Raw genomic sequence first — 21,596 nt, forward strand, 5'->3', positions numbered from 1 at the left:
GTCAGGGGGGGGGGGGGGGGGGGGGGGGGGGGTAGTTCGCAAGAACTAGCGGCTTCCCGTATGTGGTTCCGAAATCATGTTCGAGAAGTAGGTGCGAGCAAGGCTTGGTGTTTGAGACATTGATGGACTTGGTCACTTGGAAGCATGTAGTTATTGGGATATCATTTTGAGGGGTCTCTGAAATGAGCTGTGATCTGAATAGCCTGGCGGTGCCGTGGAGGCTGGCGGAGGAGAAGAGTGGTTGGTGGAGGAGGAAGAGAGTATAGATGATGAAGAGACAGATTTTGGTGCAAGAAGAGAGTATATATGGAAAATATCACTGGAAATGACAAAAATGCCCTTCTATTTTACGGAAACTTAACGTCAATTTGGACGGTGGATTAAAATTGTCCAACTTTTATTAAGTCTGGACAAAATTAATAAAAGCGAGCTAAATGTGTCCAACGTGCAATAAATGTAGGACAAAAAATTGATTTGACTCTAAAAAATTACACTCCGAAATAACAAAAATTGTGCACTTGAAATCACAAAATATGTACTTGAAGGCACAAATGAAGGCCAAAATCCTACACTCAAAAGTACAATGTGCAATAGAAGCAATTTATGGTACCAAAAATGGAAATTATTCAATTAAGTGTTATTGAAGCAATTGTCATACAAATCGTTTGTAAATTATTGAAAATAGGACAAAACATACAATAAACACTTGCATATAATTGCGCACTTGAAGGCACAAAAGTGTGCAATTGAAGGCATAAAAATGTGTACTCAAAAGCCAAAATTCTGCACTCGAATGGTTAAATATGTTTAATCGAAGCAATTTTCTATACAAATGTTTAAATACAATTAATTTTGCATAATTAGGCATAGTCGTAACAAAACAAAAATGTTTGAACTAACACAAAAGTTTAGATTTTAATTTCTCACTAAGTTTTAAATTTTTTTTTTTTGAATAACTATTGACCCTGTTACATGTAGTATCTGTCCATATACTTTCTCAACCTACTAAAGCCCAACAAAATCAACATTGCCCCCACTGAGGCTCAAACCCATGACCTCTCACTAGGGAAAATCACTTCATGCCGCTTGACCACAAGGCCTTTGGCCACTAAGTTTTAAATGTTCAAGCATAATTACCACAATGCATATGAAGGTTAATTTTTTTTTTTCCTGCTAAAATTCCAATAAAAAATGTGTATAATAAATCAAATTAGATAAAGTTATAACATAGAGGCTAAATTGATTTAAGTTTGAAGGTCAAAAAGATGAGATTCTGTATTTCTCAAATCTGAATTCTATAGCATAATCTCGGATAACATACAACACAAATGCTTGATAATTGATACGTTCACCTAAGATTACATTACAGGTATACTCTTCGTCATTGCCGGCCAGCTACTACATCTCATATCAAACTTGCCGGAGTTCCAAACCACAGAACAGATTGCCTTAATTCCTTCGGGTGAGACACTAGTAGTTTACACAGATCTTTGAAGTGAAATGATGACTCCATAAGAACTTCACACTAGTTGTTGAATGGAACAAAGCATGCATATATACACAAATTCCCGACTCCTCAGGAGCTTTCAGTCTTATCACCAACTGCAAAGCGGTGCTGGTCCATGCTGCGGCCTGATGAATGAACAAGTTTCCGCCTCTTCACAAGAGCTAATGCCGTCTTGCGATCATTGTGTGCCTCAACTGAATCTGGCTGCAAATTGAGAATGCAGTAAAAATGAGTGGCGGTGAATTAACTAAAACCTGGAGAAATAAACCACAAGGTCTATTGTTGTTTGCTATGGCTCAGATGCTTCATATCCAGGAGAAAATTCTGCTAAGAGAATAGAAAATTCAGACTATACCTGAATAGCAAGTGCTTTATCTAAGCTTTCAATTGCATTATCTGGCTCTCCGAAATTTAGTTGTGATCTAGCAAGAGTGATCCATGCCTAGATGGAAAAATTAAATCAATGTTGTAAGAAACAATCAACCTACTTTTTGTTTTTGTTTTTGTTTTCTTAAGTTGAAGTTTATCTCTTCCAGAACTTATTTAAACTCCTTGGGTTTTATTTAAGTTGGTATCATCAACTCGTCAAGTGTAGGAATGGCAATGCATGAAAATAGTGTGTTCAACATGTTACATCAGCATTTAAATTTGAGTGTGTCTATGACACAGAGCTAGCTGTCCTAAGGTAACCAGTGGATTACATGCAAACTGATTAGAACACCACTGTAATAAGGCAAAATGATAGTTTTAGTCCATTAGTTATACCTAAATTGTAGACTCAGTCCATGAATTATTATCCTATACAAATTTTCTCCATTAATTATGTTGAAAGTGGCAGTTTCAATCCATTACTTGTAAAATTTGTTAATATTAACAATTTATTTTGAATTTTCAAATTATTAAAGTACGTATTGATCATTTTGTAAAAATTTTTTCAAATTCCCTCCATGAATCTTCATTTATATGCTATTATTACCGCAAAACCCTTCTTAAATACTTGTATGTCTTGATTGAGAAAGAATCTGAGAAGCAAAAATGACAAGCAGGAGATTATTTAAGATTGAAGATAGACCTTAATTTTGCAGCTTCGCTCTCTAATTTACTTTTCTAACTGCAATTATATTAGAGAAAGGTTCTTCTAATTTCCTTTTATTTTTATCATATAATGTACTAATAATCATTATTATTATTATTTCCTTAATAATAAGCTTTTATGTTATTGATGGATCAGAATTCTGAGATAGATTAAAGATGAAGATTCTAAAGGAAAAGACATTGAGTATTTACTACTAGATTTTGGAGGTAAATATTTTTTAAAAAAAATATTTTTCACTTACATAATGAATTTTTAAAAATAGTTATTTTAATATGTTAATAACTAAATTGCATATATTAACTACATGAACTCAATGAGATATAAAAAACAAAAAGTAATTTACATACAACAAAAGGAAAATTTGTAATAAACTAATATATTAAACTTACAATTCAATGTATCTTCAATCCTAAGTAATCTCATGTTTGTCTATTTTTACTTCTCAGGTTCCTTCTCAATCAAGACAAACAAGTATTTAGCAAGTGTTTTGCGAGAAGAGTAGCATATATATGAAGATTCATGGAGGAAATTTGAGAAAATTTTACAAAATGACCAATATGTCATTAAATAATTGAAAATTCAAAATAAATTGTTAATAGTTAACAAAATCTATAAGTAATAGTGTAATACAGTCACTTTCAACATAATTAAAGGGGAAAATTGTATAGGATAATAATTCATGGACTGAGTCTACAATTTAGGTATAGCTAATGGACCAAAACTGCCATTTTACCTTGTAATAATGGTAAACTATTAGGAGATATGTTAGACAATAATATGTTTACCCCATGTCAATACTAAATGTGGAGGTGAATCATGATTTCAAGAAAATATTTTGATACATGACATAGAAGGTTTAAAGCATCTGCTTAGGTAACCTTTTAACAAAAGAAGCATAACAGAATCGAACAATTGCAATTGCAGTTATGGTGGTAACTTTAAAACTCATGTGGAATGTCATAACCAGCACAAAAGAATCAATATTTAATATTTTTCATACACAAATGACAGGTGAAACATACAAAATGGAAAGTGCAGATCTTTATATTACTTTTTTTTTTTTTTGAAAACCATCTTTATATTACTAGTAGTGCTGTTATGTATTAAAAAATATATATATTCAAAGATTATATTTTGTAACTTTGTTACCTCAGCCCATTTTGGTTCCAGTTCAGTAGCTCCTGCTCATAAAATATATATTAGTTGGAAAAAGAGATTACACATATACACATACGTATTATGGGACATGGTAATGCCACTTTAGTATTTTAAAAAATGAAAGTAGAATGAGTGGCGTAAGAATGCAGGGCTATTTGTCTCGAACAGAGTGCAAGTAAATTAATTATTATGTGCCTCATCTGCACCACTGTTTCCTACCAATCTACCATCCATCTGGTCTATTACCATCTCCAATTTTTAATTTCTAACATCATAACCATGGTTACTGCCAACACCAATCTTTCTGCCTGGTCACGCTAACAAGCGGTGCAATCAGCATATTCCTCCTTCAATCATCCCAATTCAAATAAAAAATGGCTTCAACACCAATTTGATTCAATTCATACAAATTGATTTTCTGTATTGGTGTTGGTTGTCAATACTATCACCGGGCAAGTTTGGAACAAGAAAGACAATCACAGTGAGAACCTTTTTTTGGGGAAAAAGGGAATGCCTAGGGCTTCTGACCAAAACTTGGGGCTATGATACCATGTGAAGTAGGAAAGGTTTGTGTGTATTTATTTGTCAAAACATGTACAGAAAGTCCTACACACACACACAAAACACAAGTTGGGCTCGGTCAACTACTTCTAGGGTTTACAATCAACAAGAACCATTTTCAACTCTACAATCGCTTCATTGTTATCTGCTGTAATGACAATATTATCCACAACCAAAAACAGCCTTCCATTGGAAAAATGACAGATGAAAACTTAGTAGTTTATACCACACTACTGACCAAACTGCACCACAATGTCAACCACCCAACCAAGCTCAAGAAGAGTGTATTGAAGCATACAAAGATTTAGTATGCATACTTGAGAAAAATCTTTATGTGAAAAGTCATTCTTGAGGTCTAACTGATGTAATGACCAATAAAGTGGCCAAGGAAATCATCGCGGAAGCTAATTAGCCATCAGCAATAGTTTTTTTGAGACATTCTCCCTTGTGGGCACAATCACATCAATTCAATTATAGATTACCTTAGCTGAAACTATCCACCAGCCTCCACATAATAGATCGTCAAGAATGTTATACCACATGGTGCCCTTGCTAAGAGGCATATTTGGAGCAACCCTAGGTCTGCTGCTTAAGGGGAGTCCAATCTAACCTTTGAAAGGCCTAAAGCAATAGCCACAAGTTTTGTTTTGATGATTCCATGATGCAATTTTCCCTTCAATAGTGAGTGGTTCATTTGCTTTTTTATTGTCATTCTCGCTATTGATACAGTTAATTACCAGAGATGAAAACTAAGGAATTGCAAAATTGTAGTAGTTTCTTAAGGCTCATTTTCAATCAATATATTGTAGGAAAAGGAGGTGAACATACGTGTTGCGGCTTTCAATGCATTCCATGCATCTCCAAGTTCAAGCAAAATCTGAGCCTTTTGTTCATGTAAAACAGCTCGTTCTGGCATCATAATAAGAGCAGATTCCCACTTCCCCAGTGCTTCACGATATTTCCCATCCTTCCAAAAATGAATAAAGCCACAAGGTTAGGACTACTCACTACAAGTAGATCCCATTTTAGATGGTGTGAAAAAAAAAAAGAAGAAGAAGAAGAAGAAGAAGATAAGAAAGCTACTTTTAAACATGACTTCCACTAGACCACCACAAATTATTTTGAACAGAAAGTCATTGATAAATTATTAAAATGAGATAGTACAAGATAATCACACTACGCACAGAAATATAGTAGTAAAGAACAAGCTCAGATTTGAAAATGACATTATAAGGAATCAAAAAACAGAACAATGCATATCTTAAAATGTTTTACAGGCAGCTATAAATATGGCTATGATATATTCAATTCAAAGTCATATGTAGGATAAAGTCATTAAACTTCTTTCAGCTTTCCTCTTGGAACAAGAAAACACCTGGAAAACATTTTAATAACCCTCATTATTTTCCTTACCAATTCTTTCATTTAGTTTTCAAACTCTCAGTCCCATCAAATTGTTTAAGAAATAACTTTCCTGGAGACAGACTTGTGAGCTTTTGAATTATATTAAATTGACTAAAAAGTCTGTGCTTTAACAAGAAACATTTAATTTTCCATTTAAGTCAAAGAGATATGAAAGGATAGTTTGATAAAAGTTCCCAGTCTACTTAGTTTGTGTCTGGAAGTTGTTGCATGGATTTGCCACACCCCCTATTTTGATCAAGTCCTATGTAAACCTAATTGGATATATTAGGCGATTGAATTCATAATTGGTCATTCCTTGGATCTGTTATACATTTTCCAATTTTAATTTCTACATTCTCAGGCAATTATAAGCTACTAAGAGCACATTTAGTATCCCATCAGCATCTGTACAGCAAGTGTTGGTGCTTGTTTCACAAATAAATGCTCAACATTAGAAACTCTTTACGCCTCACATATACTTCTACATTTAATTTTGTCGTCATAGCACACTTGAAGGAAGTCAACAATAAAGTAGAAAATTTAAATATCACAAGATTAAACAGAAATAAAGGGCTGTCAAGTATAGAATTCAGCTACTGATCAATGCAAAAGCTATTCAATGGGCCATAATCGTTAAGAAAATACACAAATCCACTCGACTGGCAATAATTTTAACCAAACGATAAAATAGTAAAATCATACAATTAAGTGAAAAACAACAATGGTTAAATTAATTTTTTTTTCGTTACCTCAGCGAGTTTATTTCCTTGTTCTTGAAAGGAGTGGGCGAGTCTGAGGGTTTCCCCATCATCGTTGAGAATTGGGGCGGCCGTCTTCTCCTGAACGTCATCGTTTCGAGGCGATTCCTCCTTCGGAAACGAAGAAACTTCGACGCTGAGATTTTCCGAGGCGTCGTCGCTGAAAGGGAGGTTGGGGAAGTGAGATATGGGCCGCTTCTTGCTGCTTTCGCTCCTTTTCCATGTCAACTTCATATTTGGTGTCTAATTAGTATAGTGTGTAGTATGTAGTCTGTAGCAGTATTCTGAAGAACGGAGGAGAATAAAGTGAAGGAGAAATCTCTTTCACTCAGCCGCCTACCGACGTAACTGGAAAACTTCTTATCATATGGAAATCATCCAGGCAACGGCACAACATATTCTTCAATTTCCCAACATATTTGTACATGATCAAAATTTGAAAACATAAATAACTGTAGTAGATTTTTTTTTTTAGTACTACACTCTGTTACTGTGTACTGTGTAGTATTTCTGAATTATAGACTCAATATTAGGTAGAGGTATTTTCTATCTCTTTATTTTCTTTTTTCAATGAACGGAGATTTATTGCCTTTGGTGGCAATTCTAAATTTAGTTTCGAACAATCGTTTTTACCATTTAACAACCCATACTATTATATTTTGGATTTTTTTTTTACCTTCCGGTAACTTTTTTAGGTGAAATCATATTTTGCACATGGGCATTTTTGTTTCTTCACTTTTTTTTTATTTTCCAATTTTTTTGCCATTTTTTTTCTAATTTCCGTCTCTTATTAAGTCATGAATTGCACAATCTCCTTCAACTCGACCCTAAATAGTCCTTCGTCAATGGCGATACCGAGTACCAAAGACAAGGCCAGAGACCTCTGTCGAGATTAACTCATTGAGAAAATAATAAAAAATGAAGAGACAAAAATACCTTTGCCTAAAATAGGGTTTCATCGGAAAAATCATCGAGGCCAAAAGTGCTCAAAAATATAAAAGTATCAAGTATTAAATGACAAAAACGATAGTCTGGAACTAAATATAGAATTGTCACCAAAGACAATGGACATCCGTTGAAATTAACTCTAAAAAAACTAAAACCACTAATAATAATTAACTTTTTATTTGCACCCTTTGTTCTCAATTATTTTAGCACATTCAAGACTACCACCTAATTTCAAGTTCATGCTTGAGCCATTTCTATTTCCAAAAAAAAAATGCCATTTCTCCATATATGTTAATTCCATGTTTTAGGATAGATAATTATACCCCATATGTTTTTTTTTTTTCCATTATTTGTTTCATCTAAAGAATAATAAAGATAATTATATTTCATCTACCGAACTTCTACTAAACCTAAAACCAACAGCATGATATGGTGAAATATATATTGCATCTCCAACAAAATATATCTAATCTAAAAACATAATAAGTCTCAATCAAGGTTATATTCTTGATTTATGTCCCTCTTTTTGTATGCTAATAAATGTATACATTTTACTTTAAATGTTGTACACTTCAATGTTATTAGACAAAATTGTTCATGCTACATTATTGTTATACAAAACTACCCTTACACCATTATAATACCGTTAGTTTTTAACTTCATCATTATTATCATACACCTATATCTATCATATTATTTTCTTATTCCTTTATCATTTTAGTAAAATCATTATATAATTAATTTAATGATTGATTATATTTTAATTAAATTTCTATGCATAGTAAATCATATATGTGTGCATAAAATACATATATTATTTGTGTATATATAATTAGAATTAAAAATTTTAATTATTTATATTTATTTATGTTTTAATATTGGGCATGAACTTTCTGCGCATCATGCTTACAAATACTAGTACAATAATACACACAAATATTTAGATTAAAATAGTAATTTACTACATTCACCTTTTGTATAAACTTCTACAAACAATCAATTAGCATATTAAAATCACTAAATTGCATGTTTTACCAACTCAATGAAATATCAAAAGGACCAATTTACATACAACAAAAACAAAAATTGTAATAAACTAACCTTATTGACAATTCGGTGTATCTTAAATCCTAATCTCATGTTTGTCATTTTTGCTTCACATATTCATCTTCACTCAAGACAATATTTAGCGAGAGTTTTGCATAAGAGTAGCATATATATATGAAGACTCAAAGATGAAATTTGGAAAATTTTTATAATATGACCAATTTGTTCTTTAATAATTTGAAAATTCACAATAAATTATTAAGTTTTACAAAATCTATAAATAATGGATTCAAACTGCCACTTTCAAAATAATTAAAGGGGAAATTTTGTATAGAGTAATAATTAATGAGTTTAGTCTATAATTTAAGTACAAGTAAATGACTAAAATTGTCATTTTCCCAAGTTAATATTTTAGAACCACTTAATTCTATTTTTAGTCCTCGAGAATTATAGTATTAATACATTTTTTTGTTACATTTATTTGCTTACCACAATTAGTTCTATATTTAAAATTATTTCATTCAACTCTTTAATAAAATGACTAATATATAATTTCATCATTCAATTAAAATAGTTTACATAAGAACCTCTGATCTTGTTGGCGGAGGAACTTTCTTGACTCCTTTTCTGCTTGACTGCTTCTTTAGTTTCAGTGAGTTGATTGGCGCTCCGGATAGCCTGGGCGTAGGTCTTAGGATTCTCATCTCACAACTTACTGTAATGATCGTCAGCACATAGGGATTCAATGAAGAAAGTCAGGCAAATCTTATGGTCCAGTCCTCGACTACCTGAGCTTTCTTTTGCCAACATGCTATATACTTACGCAGGCTCTCTCCCTCATCCTGGTGTACTCGGGCCAGGTCTGAAATGTATTTCTTGGGCTTCATACTACCACCAAAGTGTGTCAAGAACCGGTCTGCCAACTCCTCAAAGCTCGTAACGAACCCAGAGATAAAGTTAAGAATCAACGCTACGCGGGACCAACTAGAGTGGGATAGAATATAATGCCTGGCATATCATAGGGTCCTCCGTCTCAACCACCTGCATCTTGCCCTGGAAGCTGATTACATGATTGTAAGTTGGATGTTCAGGTAACTTGAAGCTAGTCGGGGCCCTATAAGCCAGAACTTCTATTGAGAACAAGGAGGCGGTCAATAAAGTCTTGGTGGTCGGTTTATCTTTCCCCTCTATCTTCTGCCATAGGTCTTTGATCTCGATTGCCAAGTCAGCTACGCTAGGTGTTGGATGCCCTTAGCTTGTCTGGTTGGTGACTCTCCACTACTCTCTGCCCCATTCGCCTCAACGACTTCCTATCGACTCCGGGAGGCTATCAGCCGTTGAATGATTACTTGCAATGGCTCCCCCTGAGATCGCTCCCTAACCTCCCCGACTAGACGGGCGGGTGAGTGGTATCTGGCTCGACCACTCAATCAATCCAAGGTTGACCGGGCGAGAGCTATGGGGCTAGCTTAATCGTGAATCCACAGAACGCGCCGAACGAGGATGACCCAATGAACGTCCTTCTAAGCAGGGGCGGATCCAGCACTCCTACTCCTATATAGCCCTTATATATATATATATATATGTATAGTATAGTTTTAGATATAAGTATATGAAAACAGATATAAGTAAACAATGGATTAGATGGCTGAGTTGGTTAGTACGTGTTTTTACTTAGCAAAGGGCGAGCGGCGTTTGACTCCTGTGAGGAGCAGGTGTGATTTTATTTAGGGCCTTCTTTAATGTTTTTTTATTTCATATATTCTTATTCATATTTTTATAAAGTTTTAGTGTGTTTTATTTTTTATCTATATGCAACAATATTTATAACTATATTCCTTTTAAGTGATTCAATTTATAATATGTTTTCTATTTGAATTATTTTATAAACTTAATTATGTTTCATATATTGTTATTAATATTTGTATAAAGTTTTGATGTGTTTTATTTTTCGTCTATATCCAACAATATTTATGACTATATTCTTTTAAGTGTTTCATTTTTTTAGTACTATCGTTATATTACAATGCAATTTATGTTCATTACTACTTTCTCAACCTATTGAAACACAAAGAGTCAATATCGTTGAGGCTCAAACACACAACCTTCCATATAAGGGAGCAACTTGGTGTTATCTCTTTTATGTTTTCGCCCCCACTGGAACATTTTTCCGGATCCGCCACTGCTTCTAAGCACACTAAGTGCTCCGAAGCCAATGAATTGATGTGACCTCCCTGCTCCAAAGGATTGACTGCGCAGGCCGAGGTTGTGCGACGTTTGCGGCTTAGCCCGCCCCTCGCGTGTACGCATCAAAGGCCTGAGCCAACAACAACTCTGTGAGAGTCGGGCGACTTGAGTGGTAGGCGATGAGGGGTTTTCCCTTGGCGTCTCATGAGTTAGCGTGATAGTACCCCCGGTACGCGCGATCGACCTCTCATCGCGACTACCAGTGGGCTGATCTCCTGCATTAACGATGACAGCGATGTAGATGTACCCATTGGCCGCAGGAGCAGTGGAGGCGTGACCAGCGTTACGTAATGTTCTACTGCATTTAGTACGTGCCATTAGCGAAGTTTAAAGACGAAACCTTTCAATTCAGTCCCCACGGATGATGCCTATGTTGGTTTTACAACTGAAGGGTAGTCGGTCAGTGAGCCAACACTACCGTAAAATACTAAGTAAACAAAAGTGGTTATGTGATAGAATAAAAGAGCAAAGTAACGTCGTGTGTCTTGAAAAACAGATCTGTAACAGTGTAACTACAAAGGGGTATTTATACAAGGAAAACTTCCTAAACTGTCAGGGTATCTTCCTAATGTGAAAAAAGGAAGTTACTTGGAGTACAAGGAAAGAATCTCCGCTAAATCTTCCTTTAACCACCTTAGGGCGTGCACTCTGCCTAGCCTGGTCGCCAAACCTAGCCGACTAGAAGACCACCCAAGTGCTGCACGATCATCAGAACAACAGAGGCCCCTCCCTTGGAACTGCAAAGTGTCCTAGGCACCCATGCCCGATTGCCCTCTTCGTATCCGGTCGAGTCCTCGACTAGGGGGTATCTATCATATATGTTTAAGAGTATTATTCTGAATGTTGAATTATTGTATGCATTTTGGCGCAATTGAACAACTTATTATTGTATTTTATATTGGATATTTACAAATTGTGAATTTATAAAAAAATTAAAAATACATTATATGGCAGTTTGAATGTGGAAACTGTTGTATAAAGTATTTTTTTTAAAATACACATGTATATATGGTGGTTCCATCTCAGAACTGGTGTATATACATGTATATTTATTTATTAAAATATACTTTATATGACAGTTCTCACTTGGAACCCCCATATAAAGTATTTTTTTTTAAAAAAAATACACATGTATATACAACGATTCCATCTCGAAACCACCGTATATACATGTATATTTATTTTTAAAATATATATTATACAACGGTTCTCACGTGAAACCGCCATATAAAATATTTTTTTTTTTTAAAATACACATGTATGTACGGTTGTTTCATCTTGGAATCACCAATATATACATGTATATTTATTAAAAAATTCATAATGAACAAATTTTTAAAAAATATTAATTGTTGAATTTGAATTATTTTAAATATAAAAAGCATGATTTACAAAAACAATTCAAACCGGAATTGTTGGTTCCAATTTGTCATTTTCTAGAACTGTGAACTGTCGGTTCGAAATCGAAACCGAACCGGGATCACCCATAATTACAGTTGGGAGATTTTTTTTTTCTAATAATCTAATATTCATTCATTTATGCCGAATATTCATCTACATATTGGCCCAACAATATAATTTAATGGGCAAATTATACCATGGACATGTGTTTCTTTACATTGTCGACCCTAGTCTTAGACAACATTCATATTATGTGTCAAGAGTTAACATATTATTTACATTTAGTTAGCAAATTATGTACTTGAAATAAAATGAAGGTGCATAATAGGTTAATTATAATACGTGCATAATTTATTAATTGAGTGTACGTAATATGTTAAATGCATGTATATAATACGTTAATTATAATAGGTACATAATTTACCATTAATATGTCAAATTTCACTCAGGAATGACCACAGTTTGGACCACGGTTAGATTTGGTTCGAACCAAACCCTGTACTGTAGAAACTGAATCAGAATTGGAATAGTATAAACGGTTCTAATTCTGATTTATAACTTGAATCGAAATGGTTCTGGTTCCAGTTTGGGTTTGATAATATCAAGATCGAAACTGTCAATACCGATTCAAAATTGAAAAAAAAAAGCTATAATTTTATTTTCTAAAAAGATATGTGGACTTTGATTCTTATTGAAATTTCAATAAGATACATAGACAATTTAATCTTGATAAAAAAAGTACAAACCCAAAATTATTTTTATTTTTTAATTTAACTTTAAAATTTAAATATTTGATATAAAAATTATTAAAAAAAGTTGTAATGAATTTTTTTTTAAAAAAATTAAATCTTGAATTTGGATTATTTGTTAAAAAAACTGAATTTACTAAAAAAAGTTCAAACCGACAATTCAAATTAGAATTTCCAGTTTCAATTTGTCATTTTTCAAAACCATGAACTGTTGATTCCAAACCGAAATCGAATCGTGGTCACCCCTAATTTCACTCTCGTACCCTTCTTCCCCTCCACCCCACCAAAAACCCCACTAAAATCCCACTGATCACTCTTAGGATTGCTCTAATTTATGAGGATGGTTCTATTAGTAATTAATTTCATATGACTTCAACCAAATACTCCATAAAGCCAATATATATTTTTAGAAACTTGTCAGTTTTTAAGTAAAGAACAACGTCAATTTGTATATGGTGTGATATTATTACCATTCCAAATGAGTTATCACAGGATGGAGTCTCAGTAGTGGGGATATTGATTATTGAGAAAGTTTAAAACATATACTATTGTCAATAAATAATTATGAGTGTTTAAAAAAAAAAAATAAACTCCTTAGTTTCCTTTTTATGAATATTTTATGAAAAAATAATTCCAATAAGCTAAAAGAAGCCCAGCTGTTAAGTAATTTGGTAATCGAATCTGCCTGGATATTTCGTTTGTTTGACTAATATGCCTTGTTTGTCATATTACACAAATTAAAGTCATGGGTAATTTAAAAAGTATTTAATTTTAATATGACTAGTCTGCCTTAATTAGTTGATTATAATATCCCGTGTTGATCACCCCATATTTAATTTAGTATGTTGATTGTGTCCTTGAATTCACTTCTAAATTTCTAATCAGTCCCTGTTTCAGAGGCACCCAAATCCAACTCCAAATGGCTTCTACCTCTTCTTCTCCTTCACAATCAACTCGAAAGCTGACTTATGATGTTTTCTTGAGTTTTAGAAGTGAAGATATTAACAAGACTTTCCTAGATCACCTTCATGATCAGCTGCAACTAAAGGGAATATACACCTTCCTAGATGGCGAGCAGTTAGAGACAGGGAAGTGCATCTCTCCTAGTCTGCTAAGAACTATTCAAGAATCAAGGTTTGCAATTGTCATCTTCTCAAAAAGCTATGCATCATCAACGTGGTGTTTGGACAAAGTTGCAACAATCATGGAATGCAAAGAAAAACTCAACCAAATTGTGGTACCGGTTTTTTACGACTTGGATCCTTCACAAGTGCGTGAACAAACAGGGAGTTTTGCTGAATCATTCGCAGAACACGAAGTAAATTTCAAGGATGATAAAGGAAAGGTGGAGAGGTGGAGGAAAGCATTGACAGAGGCTAGCAATATTGCAGGACATGATTTGCAGAATATGCATAACAGGTTTGCTTTTAACTTCCTCTTCTGATTCTTGTGAGCATAAATATAATATAAACATAAATGTGCAGTCCAACTATCAGTTTAGACTTTTAGTTGAATGGAACACATGATTCAATTCATCTTTCTTTATGTACTTCATTTGCTTCTTTAGTTTGTGGCAAAAACTACTGGCGAAAATGAAAATATAATACTAATAAGGAATAAAATAGTAATATTTTTATATTTTGATTTAAAAATATTATAATTTGTCTTTATAAGTAACAAACACATTATTTCTAATTAGTATTACATTTTAGTATAAGTATTACATTTCTATCTTGATCCGACTCGTCTCATAGATAAGGATTCGTGAGACAATCTCAGAAGAGAAGAGAGTCCATCTTATTAGTTTATTACTACCAAAGTTAGAAAGCAAAACTTGTGTGAAACTGTGAGATGGGTTGAATTGTAGACAATTTGCTGATGTATAAGTATTACAATTTTAATTATAAATATTACAATTTTTATTAAGTATTATGATTTCTATCGTAAGAAACAAGCAATTATCTTAGATTTCACCCATGTCATGGATTAAGATTCATGAGAAGGTTTCACACAAGTTAGGATACATTTTCATGTATATTTACTAAGTAGAACAAGACATGTTACTTGCACCAATACTAAAACTTTATTGATGATATATGAATATTTCATATTAATGCATGCCTTATGGCTTTGTGGACGGGATCTGTCCCAAAATCTATAGTATTATTGCTTCAATAATTATATTAAATTGGATTACTAAATTAGTGAAACCTATTCATGTCCTATAGTCTCAGGTGCGAAGCAAACTGTATCCAAAGAGTTATTGATGACATGCTTGCTCAATTGTATGAAGCCTCCCCTATCCTTCAAGCAAATCTGGTGGGGTTGGAATCTAGAGTTGAAGAAATCGGTGCCTTGTTGAATCTTGGATCCTATGATGTTTGGTTCATTGGCATTTGGGGTAGAGGAGGAATTGGTAAGACAACAGTTGCAAGGGCTGTTTTTGCCAAATTTTCGGGTCTATTTGATGGAGCTTGTTTTGTTGATGATATTAAAGAAATGCATAGTAAAGTTGGAGTTGAAGCACTGCAAGCAATCCTTATATCACAAACCCTGAAGGAGAGATCAGTGGATATAAGCAATGTGGATGAAGGAATTGAAATTATAAAGAAGAGACTTGGATGGAAAAAAGTTTTGATTGTTCTTGATAATGTAGACCATCTGGACGAATTAAAGAAGTTAGCTGGAGACAGGGTTTGGTTTGGTAGGGGAAGTAGAGTCATCATAACAACAAGAGATGTGGGATTATTGCAATCTCATGGAGTTGATGAAAAGTATGAACTACATAAATTGGTAGGGCATGAAGCTATTCAACTATTTAGTTGGCATGCCTTTAACAAGGAAATTCCTGCAAAAGGTTTCGAAGAACTCTCTCAATCAGTTGTGTGTTACGCTTCTGGTCTTCCATTAGCTCTTAAAGTTTTGGGCTCTTACCTGTATGGACTAGAGGCGGTTGAGTGGAGAAGCACCTTGGAAAAACTCGAGGACATCCCAGACAACGATATTGTTGCAAAACTTAAGATAAGTTTTGATGGACTAAATTGTAGGGACCAAAAAATCTTTTTAGATATTGCATGTTTTTTCAAGAAAAAGGAGGAAGGTTATGTAATAGATGTGTTCAAAAGCTGTAACTTGCAACCTGTCACCAGTATACGCAAGCTCATAGACAGATCTCTTCTGTTAGTCCTAAATGGAAAACTTGAGATGCATGATCTAATTCAAGATATGGGTTGGCATATTGCGAGTCGGGAGAGTCCTAGGAGCAGGGTATGGTTGGTTGACGATGTTGATGCTGTGTTAAGTGGAAACATGGTAAGGCATATCTCTATGTTGAGCATAATATATATACAAGGGTCTCGTTCATGTGTGAATAGCTTTTCCATGCGAACCTACAAACTGAAGAAATGCACAGTAAATACTACATGAATGCATAACAATTATTCAAACTCCGTGACTACTACATGAATGCAATGCCAGCTCCAGCTCCAGGACTACTACATGAATGTAGCGAATTACTATGTAAATGCACCGCACACATCCTTTTCCGACGGGGAACCCGACTCCCCACCCCGATGGGGACGAGGATGGGGATAAAAATAGGGGAATGGGGACGGGGATGGGGAGAATATTTTATTCCTCGGCGGGAACGGGGATGGGGATGGGGAGTACTCTCCCCGCCCCGCCCCTTCCCCAATATATATATATATATAATTTTGAAAAATATTTTAACCATTAATTTACTTGCATTGTGATTTTCTTTTCTTAAAAATGAGTGTATATATTTTTATTTTTTATAAATTACAAATGGGGTCGGGGATTCCCGTCCCCGAATAATCCCCGTGGGAATGGGGATGGGGAGATTTTTCACTTCCCCGACGGGGATGGGGACGGGGATGGGGATCATGGAAAAAGTCGGGGGCGGGGATGGGGGGTATCCCCCGCCCCCACCTCGCCCCGTTGACATCCCTATCCTTTAGGCATGCCTGTAGTTGTTGTGCATTAATATAGTATTTAAAGTGCATTCCTTCAGGAGTTCGCAGGTTCTATGGAGTCTCATTATCGAGTTACTTTTAGTTAAAATATGGTTATGCATTGTGTGGTTTCATATTTCAGGAAGCAGATGGGCTTGAAGGTTTATTAATCCCACCCAAATATCGACATAGCTGCAATGGGAATATTAGGTCCAGTGTTGAAGCTTTAAAGAGGATGAAACAATTGAAAATACTCATAGTTGAAAGCTATAATTTCGATTCGTTTAGAAGGATGAGCAGATTAAAGTTACTTGAAAGTTTTGGCTCCACCATCATTGGGAATTATCTTCCTAGCAGTAGTCTGCAGTGGCTTGATTTCTCATATTATCATTTGCATTCTTTACCACAAAGCTTTCAACCACAGAAGCTTGCTGCGCTTCTTTTGCCTCATAGTTCTATCCAACATTGCAGGATAACCAAGGTATGTGTTACATCAAGCACTTACCACTTATGTCAAAAGTGATAGAAAGTAGTGAAGACACAAATTTATTTCCTTATAGACCGTCAATACATTTTCGAGACACCGGGTGTTGGATTTGGCCCTTCACAGGCCTCCACTCAACAATCCCCTAGTCACGTAGTGTTGGACTTGACTCTTACTGGCCTCCCCAACACCAGTCAGTCTTACCCGTGACCTGACTCTTGATACCACTTGTTACAATCAAGCACTTACCCCTTACGCCAAAAGCTATAACTAGTAGTCAAGGCGAAATTTTATTTCCTTTTAAACCATAATCACATTTTCAAAAGGCCACTTGGTCTTTCACCGTCCTCCGCCCAACAATCTCTTAGTCACATTGTGCTGGATTTGGCTCTTACCGGCCCTGCCCAACAATATGTATGTTCCATTCTATGCATTTTAACCAAAACGAGATAAAGTTTTCCACCCAAATTTGTTTTATTGTTGACAGAGCTTTAACATGCTGAGGCATTTGGATCTGGGATGTTCCCAGTTTTTGTTGGAAACTCCCAATTTTGAATGGGTGCCAAATTTGGAGAGGCTAAACCTTTCAGACTGTGTGAGTTTAAAAGAGGTCCATCCATCTCTTGGACATCTTGAGAAGCTTGTTTCATTGGATTTGGGGAGATGCAGCAACATTACCAACCTTCCCACCTTCATCCAAATGGAATCACTCCAACTTCTGGATCTTGATTCTTGTCAAAAACTAGAAGCATTTCCTGAAATCCAATGCAATATGCCACATCTACAAGTCCTCGAGCTCCGATTCGTTGGGATTAGAACACTACCCTCCTCAATCCAAAATCTCATTAGCCTCACCAAGATACACATTGAAAGATGTGAAAATCTTGAATGCCTTCCAAGTGGCTTGTGTAGGCTGAAAAATCTAAAAGTTCTTCAACTTGAAAGATGCCCGAAACTGCAGTCCTTGCCAGAAAACATGGGCGATTTGCGTCGTTTGGAGAAGCTTCATGCCAAGGATAATGCAATGATCCAGCACCTCCCATCCTCAATCTCACTTTTGAGTGAACTTGAATACTTATACATTGGACACTCAGACAATCTGGATTTGTTTCCTACACCCCACAACTTTGTTTTGCCCAGTGTTTCTAGTTTATGTTCATTGAAAAGGCTAGACCTCAGCTTCCTTTATATGGTTGATGAAGGACTCCCTCAAGATCTTGGATGCTTGACCTCTTTGGAATGCTTAAATCTAAGGGGAAACCAATTCAGCCGTTTGCCCGAGAGCATTAGCCAGCTCCCTCGCCTTCAATACCTTGACATTAAATATTGCACAAAGCTTGAAGAACTACCAGATCTTCCTGCAACTATAAAGGAACTCTCTGTGGATACTCATCTGGCCTCCAAAATCAACACAGCAGAGCTAGCAGCCAAGTACACCGCCTTATATTCTGTTTCATTCACAGATGCCAATTTCTTTTTGTACTTTGGGCGCTTACAGACCCCTAAGCTCCCGGATGGGTTTATTCCTTTTTCTTGGCGACTTATGCCCAGAAAGGATGCTTTTACTGTGGTCTACCTTACGACCATGGAGAGTGGTTACCATATCTCATCTAAGTGGTTCAATTACGAGGAGAAAGACTCGAATACTATTTGTGTCAATCTCAATCCCACTTGGTATAGCAGCAACTTTCTGGGATTTGCTATTTATTGCCTTGTTCCTTCGAAATGTGGCGTATGGGAATCGCGTGAAGGCGATCTGTTCGAGCATTGTGCCATCACAGCCAAACTGGTACGCGATGAAAAACAGGCTTTGCACACAAAATGTGTGATTGCTAAATCAGTTGAGAATGGTGGGGATGGTGAGCGTGCCCGCATGTGCTTTGCGTACATTCCGTTCTGCTCTTTGTGGCATCAATCTAAGACAATGCAGGGCCTTAGGCCAAATGATTATTCTGTATTTGAGGCAAGCCTGGATTCCAGAATGGCTACTGCTTGGCGATTTCGTTTGCTATATAAAGATGATGAATTGCTTAACGAGGAGAGATGAGTATCCAACACACTGCAACATGTAAACCACAGTAACTTTGTGGTTCAGTAGACAGTGTCACATGTCTATGGGCATAAGAGATTCTGTTGTCGAGTTTCGTACTTTAACTTCTTTCCCTAAATACTGCTTACTGAACCAGTAAGTTAAGTCTATGCAAACATGAGTATTCCCATTCTTTAGTGGATGATAAGATGTTTGAAGTGGCCGGTTGACCAATTTTGTTGGCAATGCTACTTATATTTCTTTTTAAAAATACTCTTTAAAAGTGATTTGTGTGTAAATCCCAGTGTCATCATTTTTCTTTATTAATGTACATGAGTTTATTGAATACAATGAACCTAATTCACATGGTTGAGTGTGTTTAGATTTTATTTGAGATTTTTCCTCTTAAGGGGTGCATTCAATCAAGACTTTTAAAAACTTTCAAAGACTTTTAAAGTGATAGATTTTAATTGACTTTTGTAGAATTTTTGTAAATTTTCTTAGAATCTTTTAAACTTTTATAAACTTTGTAAGAGTTTATAAATATCCATAGATCAAACATTTATAGACTTTTAAAAACTTTTTCATATTAAAAAGTTTACAAAAGTTATTAAAACTCTAAATTGAATACACCCTCACAAACATTTCATAACTTCTATTAATATATTATCTATAAATTAGTGCATTGTAAAAATATTAAAAAAAAATATTGATGTCACAAAAATAGAGTATATTATTCATAAAGAAAATATAATCAATTTTTATAAATATAACCAATAAAATATTTCTTGAACTAATGAAACAACTAATGTTGAGTAATATAATTATCAAAATGTTTAGAATGAAAAAGTACAAATATTCCTTCAAAAAAAAAAGTACGAATTAAAATATTCATCTTGTTAGTACAATATCTTTGATTGGCATTGGTTTCGCCTTGTTGGGTGTCTCTCCACATATCCAAAGCTATTTTAGCCATCCATTCATTTGCATGCTCGTTGTTGCTCTTGAGTTTCAAGCAGTTGTTCAAAACTATCTACATCATTCATTGGTAAAGGTGAAGGAGATTCATCACTATCTAGCTCAATTGGAAACTCATCGCTACGACACTCCTTGCAAAGAAAATTATGAAGTCCTGCACAAGCCAGTACAAGTTCTGCTAGAGTCTTATAAGGGAACGGGGGTGCTGACTTTAAGATCGTAAATCTCGATTTGAATATACCAAATATCCTCTCAATTACATTCCTCAAAGAAGCATGTTGTAGATTGAATAACTCAACATCATTTTCAGGGTCACGACCTTGCCCGACAAAATCTTGAAGATGATAACGTGCACCTTGATATGGAGCTAAAAACTGTTGTCGATTTGGAAATCCACAATCCACTAAAAAGTATTTACCTACACACACTTAACATATTAGTTATCCAATATGTAGAGTTATTTAATAATAATAATAATAATAATAATAATAATAAACTGACCTTGTGGCATTTTAAGACCATTCCTCCTTGATAAACTATCACTTAGCAATTTTGAATCATGTGCTGAACCCTCCAACCTACTAAGAACATATATGAATTCTAAGTCAAAGTTACAAGCAGCCAATATATTTTGTGAAATTATTCTATGACGATTACGATAACTGCTTACATCACGCCCAGTTACCATTGCTGGAATTTGTGTGCCATCAATAGCTCCAACACAATCCTGAAGTAAATTCCATACACAAGTATAATATCATATTCACATGTATAAGAATATATATGCTACTCATAAAAGAGAACAATAATTAATGAAATAGAGTAATTTTTTGCAAATAGAGTAATTTTTTGCTTACCTTAAAGTAAGGGTAAAACCTTGTACTTTCTCTTATTCGTGTAGGAACTGTGAAGCTAGGTTTGACCATGATCTCAGGTGCTATTGTGTTAAGAGCCTTTAAAACTTTGTTAAAATTCTTACTTGTAGCAAAGTGTGACCGATAAAATGTTTCACGGGTATGACAATATCTAGAGTCCTGGCCAACCGTTAGTAAAAATGTTGCAACCATTTCTTCAACAGTAATATATCTTGTATCCTTTAGAAATGTTTTCTCTCTTATAATATGGCATAACTTTAAAAACACATTTGGATACATTCTGTATACCTACCGAAAGTTATCAGAATCTTCGGTCAATACGTTTTGTATGTAATTGTATCCACGTGAAGTAATTGGTCGCCGAGCTAGTGGATGTTCAATTC

At 34.8% G+C, this 21,596-nt stretch overlaps 3 protein-coding genes across 4 annotated transcripts; 1 reads left to right on the forward strand and 2 right to left on the reverse strand.

The window, feature by feature from the left end:
* Positions 1-1,228: 1,228 nt before the first annotated feature.
* LOC115995576 (tetratricopeptide repeat protein 33) lies at positions 1,229-6,888 on the reverse strand. Of its 2 annotated transcripts, none has more exons than XM_031234644.1 (5): positions 6,476-6,888; positions 5,151-5,289; positions 3,744-3,784; positions 1,863-1,949; positions 1,229-1,711 (listed from the first exon to the last, which is right to left on the reverse strand). In XM_031234644.1, the coding sequence occupies exons 1-5, from the start codon at positions 6,716-6,718 to the stop codon at positions 1,577-1,579; spliced, it is 645 nt and encodes a 214-aa protein (XP_031090504.1). In that variant the 5' UTR covers positions 6,719-6,888; the 3' UTR covers positions 1,229-1,576. The 2 variants fall into 2 exon arrangements, with proteins under 2 accessions (XP_031090504.1, XP_031090505.1); XM_031234645.1 differs by having other exon boundaries at positions 1,577-1,711; positions 3,753-3,784; positions 6,476-6,718.
* A 6,853-nt stretch (positions 6,889-13,741) lies between these two features.
* Positions 13,742-19,711, forward strand: LOC115995783 (TMV resistance protein N-like). The gene is made up of 4 exons (XM_031234921.1): positions 13,742-14,295; positions 15,105-16,188; positions 16,990-17,328; positions 17,819-19,711. The coding sequence occupies exons 1-4, from the start codon at positions 13,796-13,798 to the stop codon at positions 19,376-19,378; spliced, it is 3,483 nt and encodes a 1,160-aa protein (XP_031090781.1). The 5' UTR covers positions 13,742-13,795; the 3' UTR covers positions 19,379-19,711.
* A 468-nt stretch (positions 19,712-20,179) lies between these two features.
* LOC115996253 (protein ALP1-like) lies at positions 20,180-21,502 on the reverse strand. Its single transcript, XM_031235417.1, has 3 exons — positions 21,196-21,502; positions 20,840-21,065; positions 20,180-20,756 (listed from the first exon to the last, which is right to left on the reverse strand). Exons 1-3 carry the CDS (start codon positions 21,490-21,492, stop codon positions 20,341-20,343), a joined length of 939 nt encoding a protein of 312 aa, XP_031091277.1. The 5' UTR covers positions 21,493-21,502; the 3' UTR covers positions 20,180-20,340.
* Between the last annotated feature and the right edge of the window lie 94 nt (positions 21,503-21,596).

The sequence above is a fragment of the Ipomoea triloba genome, chromosome 11, assembly GCF_003576645.1.
Source record: "Ipomoea triloba cultivar NCNSP0323 chromosome 11, ASM357664v1".
NCBI lineage: Eukaryota > Viridiplantae > Streptophyta > Magnoliopsida > Solanales > Convolvulaceae > Ipomoea > Ipomoea triloba.